This window comes from Bos taurus, chromosome 2, assembly GCF_002263795.3.
Source record: "Bos taurus isolate L1 Dominette 01449 registration number 42190680 breed Hereford chromosome 2, ARS-UCD2.0, whole genome shotgun sequence".
Classification (NCBI taxonomy): domain Eukaryota; kingdom Metazoa; phylum Chordata; class Mammalia; order Artiodactyla; family Bovidae; genus Bos; species Bos taurus.
In genome coordinates this window covers 89,153,252-89,165,935 of record NC_037329.1, presented here as the reverse complement: position 1 = coordinate 89,165,935, position 12,684 = coordinate 89,153,252, and the positions used below count along the sequence as shown (strand labels likewise).

The 12,684-nt window shown below is 44.9% G+C and overlaps 1 protein-coding gene across 2 annotated transcripts in view; it reads right to left on the bottom strand.

The window, feature by feature from the left end:
* The window catches only part of AOX1 (aldehyde oxidase 1), a 71,723-nt gene that overhangs the window by 7,974 nt on the left and 51,065 nt on the right, over positions 1–12,684 (bottom strand). For both annotated transcript variants that reach the window (XM_024999354.2, NM_176668.3), the window contains 6 exon segments: positions 12,193–12,384; positions 10,223–10,450; positions 5,253–5,348; positions 3,222–3,350; positions 2,460–2,534; positions 545–597 (listed from right to left, as the gene is read on the bottom strand). In XM_024999354.2, the coding sequence (XP_024855122.1) occupies positions 545–597; positions 2,460–2,534; positions 3,222–3,350; positions 5,253–5,348; positions 10,223–10,450; positions 12,193–12,384 (773 nt within the window).

Genomic DNA, 12,684 nt, shown 5'->3' with positions numbered 1-12,684 from the left:
GCCCCTTGACTGCAAGGAGATCCAGCCAGTCCATCCTAAAGGAGATCAGTCCTGGGTGTTCATTGGAGGGACTGATGTTGAAGCTGAAACTCCAAAACTTTGGCCACCTGATGCGGAGAGCTGACTCATTTGAAAAGACCCTGGGACAGATTGAGGGCAGGAGGAGAAGGGGACAACAGAGGATGAGATGGTTGGATGGCATCACTGACACAATGGACGTGGGTTTGGGTGGACTCAGGGAGTTGGTGACGGACAGGGAGGCCTGGCGTGGTACGGTTCACGGGGTCGCAAAGAGTCGGACACGACTGAACGACTGAACTGAACTGAATGATTTGAATCATCGATTCAACTGTATTTTATTTGTATGTCTATTTTTCCTCAGGCTTTCTGACATCTGGATTAAGTAGCAGCTAAAAGTTATTTATGACAGTGGGTTAACAGAAAGTACAAAATCATTTTTTGCCAAAAGTACAAACAGAAATGAAACTCTCCTTTAAAATACTACTGCTGTTTTCCATAGCATATGATCAAAAGGACTATTTACCTGAAGTATCCAGTAGCTGAGAGACTAATGCTTTCATTAAAGGCAGCCTGTGCCTGGAAAAAAAAAAGAGTACAATGTGATACAGTAAAGATGTTTAAAGTAAGAGTCACTCAAGACTCACATTTTAATTTTACTTTGTGTTAAATAAAGCGATCAGGAGTAAAAACACAGAAGGACCAACATTAATTTATTCCTTTCAGCATTTTCCACCTTCTATAGGTCATTTGTGGTTCAGTGCTTATAGGAACGGCATTTGTTCAATGCATATCATCATAATAAATGACTCTTATGGTATTTTACACTTATAGACTGGACTACTGTTGCCAGCACATGTTCTGTTTGTGAAGAATTTCATCCAGTCACCTGGAAAGACTTAGCCTATTAACATGGAACATTTCAGGAAACCAAAGGTGGTCAGATGTTTAATTTTAATATCAAGTATCCATTTGGGCTTCTCTGGTGGCTCAGCTGGTAAAGAATCTGCCTGCAGTGCAGGAGACCTGGGTTCAATCCCTGGGCTGGAAGATGCCCTGGAGAAGGAACAGTTACCCACTCCAGTGTTCTGGCCTGCAGAATTCCACGGATGGTGTAGCCCACGGGGCCTCAAAGAGTCAGAAGCAACGGAGCGACTGTCATTTTCACTGTCCATGGTAGACTTAGAGATGGGCACAATCTTGCTAAATCGTACCATTTACACCTAAAGTTCTCCTGACTCTGCAGTGTACACAGCTGACTAAGATACAAAATGATGCAATTTAGGTCTGAGAAAGAAAAAGGTGAGAAGTGTAACCATCACAGAAGAAAATGGGATGGAGGGCAGCATTCCATTATGGTGGAAGAGCAACTTGCTTGCACTCCATCTTTCTCCAGTCAGACTCTCCCAGGCAGCACTGGGCAGAGGGCAGAAATAAAGATGCCCAGAAAGGATTGAGAGCGCTCATAAATATGAATTACAGAATGAGTCCTAACTCTATGCAATAGCAGGACCATTTCTAAGTAAGATTTCCCAATGTGATTTCCTCCAGACCAGTGCTTTAATGTGACTTAACATCCTAGAACTGTCGGTATGACAAATACACCCAGTCTTCAGTGGGTATCCATTCCACACCATCTGGTACTTTAAAACCCATTACTCTGAATAGTTTCCTAGTTGATTTTAGGATGTGTCTTCCTGTCCAACTAGATTGTAAGTAGATCAAAGGGAGCAGTTGAATATATACCCAAATGGCTTGGCTTTCTCTTTCTAAATGAGCGCTTATATGACTTTTACTTTTACAGAGTGACTGTGGTATTATCTTCCAATTTTAGGAACAATAGAACCCCCCCAAAAGAGAAGGCAATGGCACCCCACTCCAGTACTCTTGCCTGGAAAATCCCATGGACGGAGGAGCCTGGTAGGCTGCAGTCCATGGGGTCACAAAGAGTTGGACACGACTGAGCGACTTTACTTTTACTTTTCACTTTCATGCATTGGAGAAGGAAATGGCAACCCACTCAGTGTTCTTGCCTGGAGAATCCCAGGGACAGTGGAGCCTGATGTGCTGCTGTCTATGAGGTCGCACAGAGTCAGACACGACTGAAGAGACTTAGCAGCAGCAGCAACAAAAGAGAACAGATAGATTGATAGCTATTATCAAGAAAATACCTAGATTCCTTAGGAAGAAATATTAATTCTCGCTTAAAACAAGAGGAACTTTCTGTTCTCTAACAGAGAATTGTCTCAGAAGCAGGAGTTCTGCCATCATCCTATGATAAGATTTCCACATGCTGTGAGCCAAAAGCCAAAGGCCTCGATCATCATATAAGTGTAATACCTTTTAATGTGCCCTTTCCACTGATATTTGACTCACATATTTCTCTCTCACTCTCTCTACTTTTTTTTTCTAACATTACACACAGAAACAGTAATTCTTACCCAATCTTTCCAAGTGCCTTTGGGATTCTTGCTGATGATGGGTTTAAGGCGTTTCAGAAGAGTCTGACAAGCATCCTAGGGATATTTTTCAGTTAAAATTATGATCATAAACACCAACTTCAAAACCACATGATAAGTGACCTTACATAGGCTTATTTAAGAGGCCCATGGAACATGGAGAAGGAAGAGACCAACCTGTAAGAGGTGATGAGAAAAGTCTCATGGGGGTAGGGGTGAAGCACGAGCTAGTCTTAAAGACAGACCACCTAGGATGGGAGACTTGTACAGCCCTGTTGAGAGCTCAGAACTTAATAGAAAAACTGTTGGCAAACTACTGGCCACCATTTGTAAGCACAGAGTGGGCAGATTTATTCTGTGGGGAAGCTTTCTCTGCCTGCGGGAAGTGAGTGAAAGGCAATGAAACTGGGGTGGACAGACAGAGCCTTGCTATCTGGCAAGAGGCATGAGTTTGAACCAAAGCAGCCATGATACTGCTACCTGGAACCAGAAAGGGAGATTTCTAAGCAGAATGGATTAGGACGTGGGGAGCAGTGAGTTGTCAGGAGTGAGGGGGAAAAGGGGTGGCATCTTCCACTCGGGAGAGTGGCCAGTGCTGAACACTGATTGAGCCCCCAACCTGGGGGAAGGCTGTTTTCCCCAAGAGGGGGTGGGAAGGAGACAAGAACTGGATGGATTCTCAACATCTCCTGAGCTCCAGCCTTGACGGAATTTATGATCTAGGCCCCACTGAATGATTTTTACCTTTACTGCCAACCCGTTGAGATCAGCCACTACGGAACCTCCAGAGGGATTTGTATTAGGGATGGTTTCTGTGCTTGTTCCCCGGAGGTGGATACTGGACAGTGGCATCCTTAACTCACGACTCGCCACCTGGATTTTGGAAGAGATCTTTCACTTTTCTTTGGTTAGGCATAGACCTGTGCATATACCCCATGGTAGCGTGTATGTGAAGCCCTCCACACCCAGCAGAGACCAGTGACAGGACCATGAGTCCCTCCAGCCACAAGAAGTCCCTCTTGTCTAAAACCCTGCAGCTGGTCTGGCCCCTGCAGCCCTGAACACACTTTCTTCTTCGTTGACTTTCTTTAGCACAAAAGCACCCTATAGAGGAGGTGAGCCCTCCAAAGTTAAGGCAGGAGGAAATGCTTTATATCTCCATCATCATGAAATCAACACCTTTGAGGCCTCTCTTACACCTCTGCAGGCTGCACAGTTCTAGCAAAGCTGACTTCATCAGAGAGGAGATGCTTTATCCAGATTTCTGGAGATGCTCCAGAAAGAGAAAGGACAATGGCCTTGTTAAAGCAACAGTGCCCACTCGAGATCCCAGGAGTAAATGGTGCCAGTGCCATTGGCCAACATAAGGACTTTGCTGGCTGTTACGTTCTTCCTTTGTGTTCAGTGATGGAGCGAAAATCATACTACTAGTCTCAGCTGGTCCCAGATTGTCTTTCCCACTAGCAGTATGGCTTAGTAGAGTTTGCCAACAACTAGGGCAATGGCATAAGTATACAGAGCCCTCCCCGCCACTGGCTCTCAGAAGACTGCCTGCACAAAGCGTATAGGCTTAGAACAGACAGGTTTCTGGTGGCTCAGTACGGAAAACACTTAGGTCTCACCTCAGAGAGGGAAAAAGCAATGACCAGAAAATTCTCAAGCAAGTGATAACATGAAAGAAAATATATAATCAGCACCCCTATAATCAGAAAAGTGCAAATTAAAGCAATAATGAGGTAATTTCATCTATCACATTATCTAGGTTTTTTTTTTTTTTAACAGTCCGTAACATAGAATGTTGGCTAGTGGTGTAATATGATGGATACTTTCTGGAAAACGATTTGGTAATAAGTGCCAAATGATTTAAGGCTTATTCTGTGACCCAGTAATTCCACTCCTGAGAACTTATTTTAAAAAACAGTCATTGATTTGATCATAGGCTTATGGACAAAAGTGTCCACTAGAGTATTTAACAGTTGGGGATGGTTAAGTGAATTATACATACATCCACATGCAACATTAAAAATTATGACTGCAAAAAATTCTTAATGACAGGAGGAAATGCTTGTTCTGTATCAAGATAGGTGGAAAAAAACCAAGATACAAAATTATGCAAACAGAGTGCTTGTGGTTTTTTGAAAAAGAAAAGTCAAAGTCATTGAAAAAGAAAAAAAGTCTTGAAAAACCACATAACAGTGATTACTGCTAAGTGGTTAAAGTGTGCAGGGTTTAAAAAAAAAGTTTGCTTTTCAAATGTTTTATAATCTGTAATATTATAATGATTATCAAAATAGAAACAGCTAAAACTTATTCTAAAATAATTGAGCCAAAAGAAAAGTGATAGTTTGGTTAAAATGATCAAATGTGCTTTATATCACCAGTTGTTCAGAGTCCTACTATAAAAATGGCGAAAAATAATGCAATGCATCAGAATTTACACATCTTTTTATTTCTCAGCAAAGTCTCAAAAAAAAAAAAAAAGAAAAGAAACCCCAACACATTTGTTAATACATTCAAAGGAAAGCAGCAAATGATCTACAACCTTCTTTAGCAATAAGACAACCACAGCCTATTCTGCCACATTCTTTTAGTAGGGTCAGTTACAGAACTGGCTTGCTTACCCAGTTTCTGTGAAGAGCTTAGTAGTTGAAGCAATCAAAGTTAAAGTCTCCTATCCTTTTTATTTTGGAATAGAAAATGTACACCCCTTGTTTCTCCCTTATACACATATCCACAAGCACACATCTAGCTTCATCCAATGACTTGCATTCTTACCTGAATCATTTTAGTGTGGACCCCCTGCCCCATTTCAATTCCACCGTGAGTCACCAGCACAGACCCATCCAGATAAATGTGAACCAGGGCAGCAGCCTAAGCAAAAAAAAAAAAACAATTGTCAAGATCTTTTTGATTGATATTATCATATATCTTATCAAATAGAAGATATTTCCCCTGGGAAGTAACCCCTCCTTTCCATCTCTGCCGCAATACACACAGGCACCTCCCCCATTGCGCTGAGCAGAGCCAGGGCAAGCCGTGCAGGGCAGGGCCAGCCTGTCGCTGGATGGCTGTGACTCTGGGGCAGGTTTATGCTGCTTACGCTACTATTTCCTCTGGAGGGCAATTGAGGCCCTGGTACCTTCAAAGATCCCTCTGACCCAAGGTGGAACAATAATCTAAGTTTGGGGGTTTTGAGGGAGAGGCCATCTGTTTTAAATGCAAAATCATATATAGATTGTTTGGGGGAGAAGGGAAAGACTTGTTTACGTGAACACATATCCCTACAGTTGTAGGTGTGTAATAGAGAAGCAAAAATAAAAATCAAAATAAGATGGGGCAGATAGATATTACTTTTTTTGCTACAAAATGTGCTGAGCCTGCCTGCAATCATCTTGGCTCAGAATTACAGGGCTTTAGAGCTGGAAAAGAACTTGGAAGTAATATTATCTAACTGCAGAGCTGCCCACAGGGATACAGAAGGAAACAAACAGCTAACACAGAATCAGAACACCCAGGCTCTAAGCTAAGCATATTTTACAATCAATAGGAATGTGCCGTCTTGCCAAGTCTGCTTGTGCTACACTAGGGGCTATGGAGATGGCTTGGGAGACTGAGAAATCCCAAGAGACTGCAAAAAATGTGAAAGGCTTCTTTTCTCTGAGTCTCCAGTGATAACAGCAATACTCACAGCCACAGGTCCTAGAGAAAATGCTTCTTGTGGTTCCACTGTGGTTCAGGAGGCCTACAAGGCACACCTTTGCAGCTGCTTCCAGGGTCAGCTGGGGAGGCGGGGGGTGGCGGGGGGGGGGGGGGAGGTGTCACTAAAAGCTACCAGCTAGATTTCTTAATATCTAAGCTTCTAAGCAGAGTGGTATAATGATCTGGGCTTTGTAAAGGCAAGTCTTCAGAAAATTCTGGTAACAAGCTAATTTCCATTTAATGAAGCTAAAATTTTAGTAAACCTTGCATTACTCATGGGTGTGTGCTAATTCGCTTCAGTCATGTCCAACTCTTTGCGACCCCATGGACTGTAGCCCACCAGGCTCCTCTGTTTATGGGGACTCTCCAGGCAAGAATACTGGAGTGGGTTGCCATGCCCTCTTCCAGGGAATCTTCCTGACCCAGGGATTGAACCCACATCTCTTATGTCTCCTGCACTGGCAGGTGGGTCCTCTACCACTCTAAACAAGCCTGGTCAAAAGTGAAAGTTGACAAATTGCATGTCAATCACCGGATATGCCCAAGGAAAGGCCTGTATTCCTAGATGGATTCTTTGCCCACCAGAAGGACTTTTATAGCCAACTGTGGGCCATGGGCCACCTGGAGAACTGCCTCTTTGTTGGCATCTGAAGCTTCACACTACTCCAGTGAACAATGCTCAGAAACCACCATTATTCCAAGTCAGGCACTTTGACAGTGAACATGTGCTCTGTCCACCTGGTCAGCAGCCGAGGGATGTACACAGGAAATGGGGACACAGGAGCACCTTCTCTGAGGACAAAGGCACATACACTCACTGCCCAAGGGAGAAACTTAGAACCTTAGGAAAGGCATCATTGTCATAATAATCATGGGGAGACACAACAGAGCAGGTTTTACTGTCTGTTGACGGGTCAGTCCTGGAAACACTGTCTTGGGCTCCTGGCCATTTATTCTCAAAACAATAAAGATAAGGAATGATATCCTCTATAGAGTGGCCAGCGCAGGCTTCCCTGGGGGCTTGAGCACTAGACAGGGTTGCCAGCTGCAGTGGCTGCTCCTGGACTCCACTCTGTGACACTTCTCTGTACTCTGATGGAATGTAAAAACCCCTGAAAGGAAAGCCCCGTGTCCTAAGGCACCCGTGCAGAGTAACATAGAACCTCCATTAAAGTTTGATGAATGAGTTGGCAACGGTATGGCCATTCAAGCTGTTCCTCAAGCTTGTAAATTCTCTATTTGGCCTCCTTGGCTCTGCAAGCAATTCAGAAGTTGCTCGTGGGTGACATTTGTAGCTGGTACATGTGACTGAGCAACAATTACAGAGGACTCTGCATTTCTTCCCTGTGTGACCCCGTGGGCAGGGCAGCCTTTCTATCTGAGATGGCTGAGTAATTTGTCCCATGTGCTGCTGTAGTCTTCTTGGGCCACTTAAAATATCAAATTTGGTTCAGCTGAGCAGCACCACCAGCTGGTTCATTGTGAGTGCCACAAAGATAATTCCGCCAAGCTATATCTATGAAATCAGCACAACTGGCGTACGGGAACAGATGGCTGTCCAATATCAGCTGGGAACCTAGTCTGTGAAACTTAAGCCATCCACCAAGGACTGCTCATGCTGGTAAGATGTGTACTCAGGTAATCCCACAGGTTCCCAAAGTGTCTCAGCCTTTCAAACATTTGAGTTCTGCCTCTGTGCCAGGTGGGCTTCCCTGGTGGCTCAGTGGGAAAGAATCTGCCTGGAGATGCAGGAGACCTGGGCTTGATCCCTGGGTTGGGAAGATCCCCTGGAGGAGGGAATGGCAACCCACTCCAGTATTCTTGCCTGGAGAATGCCATGGGCAGAGAAGCCTGACGGGCTACAGTCCATGGGGTCGGAAAGAGTCAGACACGACTGAGCGAACAAACAGTCCCCGTTTCTGTGCCAGGTGCCATATATAGGCACTGGGAATACAGAGGTTCATTAGATACTGTGTGTGCTTCAGTGCCCCCATCTAGGAAATAAATAAATGTAGGTGAGGGGTGTTGGATACCCTCAGCTGTTGGGAGCACAGTCCTGAAGTCAAGTCTTGGTTCTACCACTCGCTAGTTGGGTGTCCTTGGGCAAGATGGTGAACCTCGTGGGCTTCAGCTCTGCCTTCTATGAAACAAAACCACACCAGCCAACAGAAAGGAGACAGCGGTTAAATCAAGTGGGAAATTGCAAATCACTCCACCAAGGGCCGCATATACAGAAGGGGCTCTAGTTCCCTCTTCTGTTTGGTTTTCTTCAGAACAGAGGCTTTCAGTGTACAGCTTCCAGGAAGCAGCCTGTCTGATCCCAAACTCCTCAGTGCACCTCCATGATCCAGCTGATTTAATGTTTTAAGCACATAAGCTGGTTTTCAGGGAAGGATGGGAGGGGATGGGGGAGGCCAGCGGAGCTTCTCAGAAGCCTTTGAGGATGCAACTGTACTGCTGGCAGTTGTCTGATTTTTTCCCAACTGAGCTGAATCCCACTTCAGTTCCCATCAGAAGGTGCTAATGGGAATGTGGATGGGAGGGGGTGGCGGTGTGACGGTGGAGAGCTTGATGTAGCTGACAAAGCACAGCTTATGGGGCCTCTGAGACCTGAGTTCTAGCCCAGATTCCACCTTTCTCATCAGCTGTGGGACTTTGGGTAAGTTATTGAAGCTCTCGGAGCCTCAGCTTCTCATCATTAAAGTAAAGCTACAAATCTTATAGGTTTCCCTTAAGGCTGAATGAAATAAAAATCTAAAAACTTACAACATAGTAGGTGCTCAGTAATTGTTGTTATTTTTTAAATCTTTTTTTTTTTTAGAAATTTCTGATAAGGGAAATGAGACAGACCTAACCTCCTATGGAGGGCAGATATTAAGTAATGGCAGCCAAAATCACTGCTGATTGTGACTACAGTCACGAAATTAAAAGACACTTGTGCCTTGGAAGGAAAGCTATGACAAATGTAGACAGTGTATTAAAAAGCAGAGACATCACTTTGCCGACAAGGGTCCATCTATCAAAGCTATGGTTTTTCCAGTAGTCATGTACAGATGTGAGAGTTGGAAGGCTGAGTGCCAAAGAATTGGTGTTTTCAAACTGTGGTGATGGAGAAGACTGAGAGTCCCTTGGAAAACAAGGAGATCAAACCAGTCAATCCTAAAGGAAATCAACCCTGAATATTCATTGGAAGGACTGATGCTGAAGCTGAAACTCCAATATTTTGGCCACCTGATGGGAAAAGTTGACTCACTGGAAAAGATCCTGATGCTGGGAAAGATTAAGGGCAAGAGGAGAAGGTGGCGACAGAGGATGAGACGGTTGGATGGCATCACCATCATCAATGGACATGAATTTGAACAAACTACAGGAGATAGGGAGTTTGCTCAAACAGGGAAGCCTGGTGTGCTTCAGTCCATGGGGTCGCAAAGAGTCAGACATGACTTAGCGACTGAGCACCACCAAAAAGGGGAGGGGAACTGAGTGCCCTGCAGTTTCCTGTTTTTACTTCACTTCCTGTTTCTACCTCACAGAATCAGAGTACTGAAGAGGAGTCTTAGGGGTTACTGGTGTCCGACTCTTTGTGACCCTATGGACTCTAGCCCACCAGGCTCCCCTGTCCATGGGATTCTTCAGGCAAGAATACCAGAGTGTGTTGCTGTGCCCTTCTCCAGGGGATCTTCCTGACCCAGGGGTCAAACCGGAGTCTCCTGCAGCTCCTCCATTGGCAGGTGGATTCTTTACCACTAGTGCCACCTAGGAAGTGGGTGGTCCCCATGCTTGTTTTATATTAAGTGATCTGGGGTGAGCTGATTCACCTGTTTAAAGCCAGGGCCTAGAGTAGATGCCAGGTCTTCCAATTTCCTAGCAAGAATGCTTGTCACCATCCTAGTGCAGTAGGCAAAGCAGCTCTTATCTCCTCTAGAGAAAAACCTATTGGACAGAGTACCACTCTGGAGAAGTTTAACAACTACAGAGTACAACCATATCCACCTTCATGGAAAGTTTCCTCAACGCTTTTGGATTTGTCTGTTTGAAGAACTGACCTGACCAGCAGCAACTGATCCAAGGCCAATAGGATACTTCAGGGGGACCATTGCCAGCCCCTTCTTCTTCCAGTAATTCTCCGAGTTGAATTTCTCCACCGCTGCTTTCCTTAGGGTGTAGGAAGACGTGGCCATGCATTCTTTCCAACACTGGGTCAGGTTCTTGGTATTAATCTCCTGTTTGTAGGGTGTTTGATCAATTTCCTTATACATGTTTATCATTCGGACCTACAAAAGAGAAGGGAATTAAAAGGGTTGAGGAGGCACTCAGCCGACATAGTCTCTTCCACCCATTGTCCTTCTAATCAAATTCTGCTCATTCTAGAAAACCCAAACTGAGCTCAAAATTCCCTTCTTCCTCTACTCAGACCTTCTACCTAATGTGTAGGCACTTAAATGCTTTTGAAGCTGCTCTTGTGTAAGTTCAAAGGAAGGACTCCTTTCTTTATGCTTCTTATATAACTCAATACAGTCTAGACATGCTGTAGACTCTTTAATTCTAGGTGTACATGTGAGTATCTGTTGAAAGGCAATGCTGAGTTTAATTTACAGCCTACATGATCTACATGATTTGTATTTTCCAGATGCTTTGGCAAGAGAAGACCATACACTTTCAAACATGAAAATATAAAGTTTGTTTAACTAAAACTTATAATTAGGATGAAAATCCAATAAAAAAAAATTCTATCTCAGGATGTCTGAAGCACTGAGTAGAATTCTTTCTGAATTCCCAGATCTGAACTGGCAACGAAGGCTGTTAGTCACCAGTTTTTGAGAACAAAAGGTCAAGTGCCTCACATTCCCCGCTGACAACATTCTCAGCAATTAGGGCTGGTCACTCTCCAAGCTGACAGGAGCCATTACAGACCTACCTTCTTCCCATCTTCCCCTCCCCAAATTCCCAGATCATTATAAAAGGAGAACTGGATGTTAGTGAGCTGTTGAGAGGAGGTGATGTTTTCAAGGATGGCTCCTCGCCCCTCGATATTCCCTGGGGATGAAGGGAGGTCATTTGCTGATCCTCCTCTGAGGGCTACCAATGTGCCAGAATATCTGGCAAAGAGGCTGTGGTGAGATGGCCAGGAAGGGAAGGTTAAGGGCTCCCCACAAGTTCAAAACAGAAAGATGATGGCTCCTGCCTATGGACCCAGACTCTAGTGCTGGGCTGGGGGAGGGTAGGAGGAGATGGATGCACTGGAGACCTGGGCTTTCCATGCAGCAGCGGGCAAGGAGGCAGGGGCTTCAGGGATGAGGTGAGGTGTCAGCTGAGGATCAGTTGGAAATTTAATCCTCACAGGGAACTGTCCATTTCTAAGAGAGCTGGCAGAAAGGGAGCCCAGAGATGGGCTCAAAGATATACTCAAAGAGTGGCCTCAACTAACCAAGAAGAGGACAGAGAGCTTACTGGGAGACGCCAGTGGCAGAGATGCTGTCTGTTTGCCCTGGTTCTCCTCCTCCTCCCTGCCCAACACCTGAGCAGAAGGCACAGGGGAGGTGAAGGGGGCAGGAGCGCACCATCTTCCCACCCTAACGCCACGCCAGGATCCTGGAAACGGAACTGAGCTTGCACATGAATGAATATTGGCCCAAGACTTACAGAACCTCAAGAAGACCATTTAAGTAATTGAAATGACTCAAATGACAGCTGCCTGAGATGTTAAGGAAGCGAGGAAAGAAGGCTTTGACAGAACTTGTTGGTAGCAATTATACCCCCAACCAATAGAGACTTCTCACTACCAATGAATCCAGTGTTCATGCCTCAGTACCTTCTCCCATGACTTCTGAGGAGGAACCTGAGTAAGACAAGGACCCCTGAACTCTAGAGTCCTGCTCTGTATTAACCAGTCAGCTGGGTTAACTCCAGCAAATCATGTAGCCCCCGTGGACCTCAAATTCCTCAACATGAAGACCTCCAATGGCCCTCCCACCTCTAAAATTCACTATCCTTTGTGAGACAAATTCAGCATTACCTTCTCAGGGGGCAACCCACATTTGGCTGCCACTTCTGTGATACAGGCTTCGGTGATCAGCCCTGCCTGGGGAAAGCCAAACCCTCGCAAAGCTGTGTTGGATGGAAGGTTGGTTCTGCACGCCCACCCCCGGCAGCGCAGGTTGGGAAACTTGTAGGCATTTTCCAGTTTCAGAAGTCCCATCTCTATTACCTGTGGAAATCCAGAGTTGACATGAGATCCTCAACCTTCTGGGCCTGTTTTACCATCCTGAGACCTCAGACCAAAACCAAGCCAGAAATGAACGACCTTCTCTGTATCATATCAAACACACTAACCTTGACCCATGTCTCAAATTAAATGCATTTTTGCTGTAAAATGATTTTTAAGGATTTGAATAATTTTTCTTTTAAAGTTATTTTTAAATTTTCATATTAGAGCTAATGCATCTCCCCCACCGGCCAGGTTTTAAAACTTTCCAAAGCCTTTGAAGCATTCATTGACCCAGTCTAC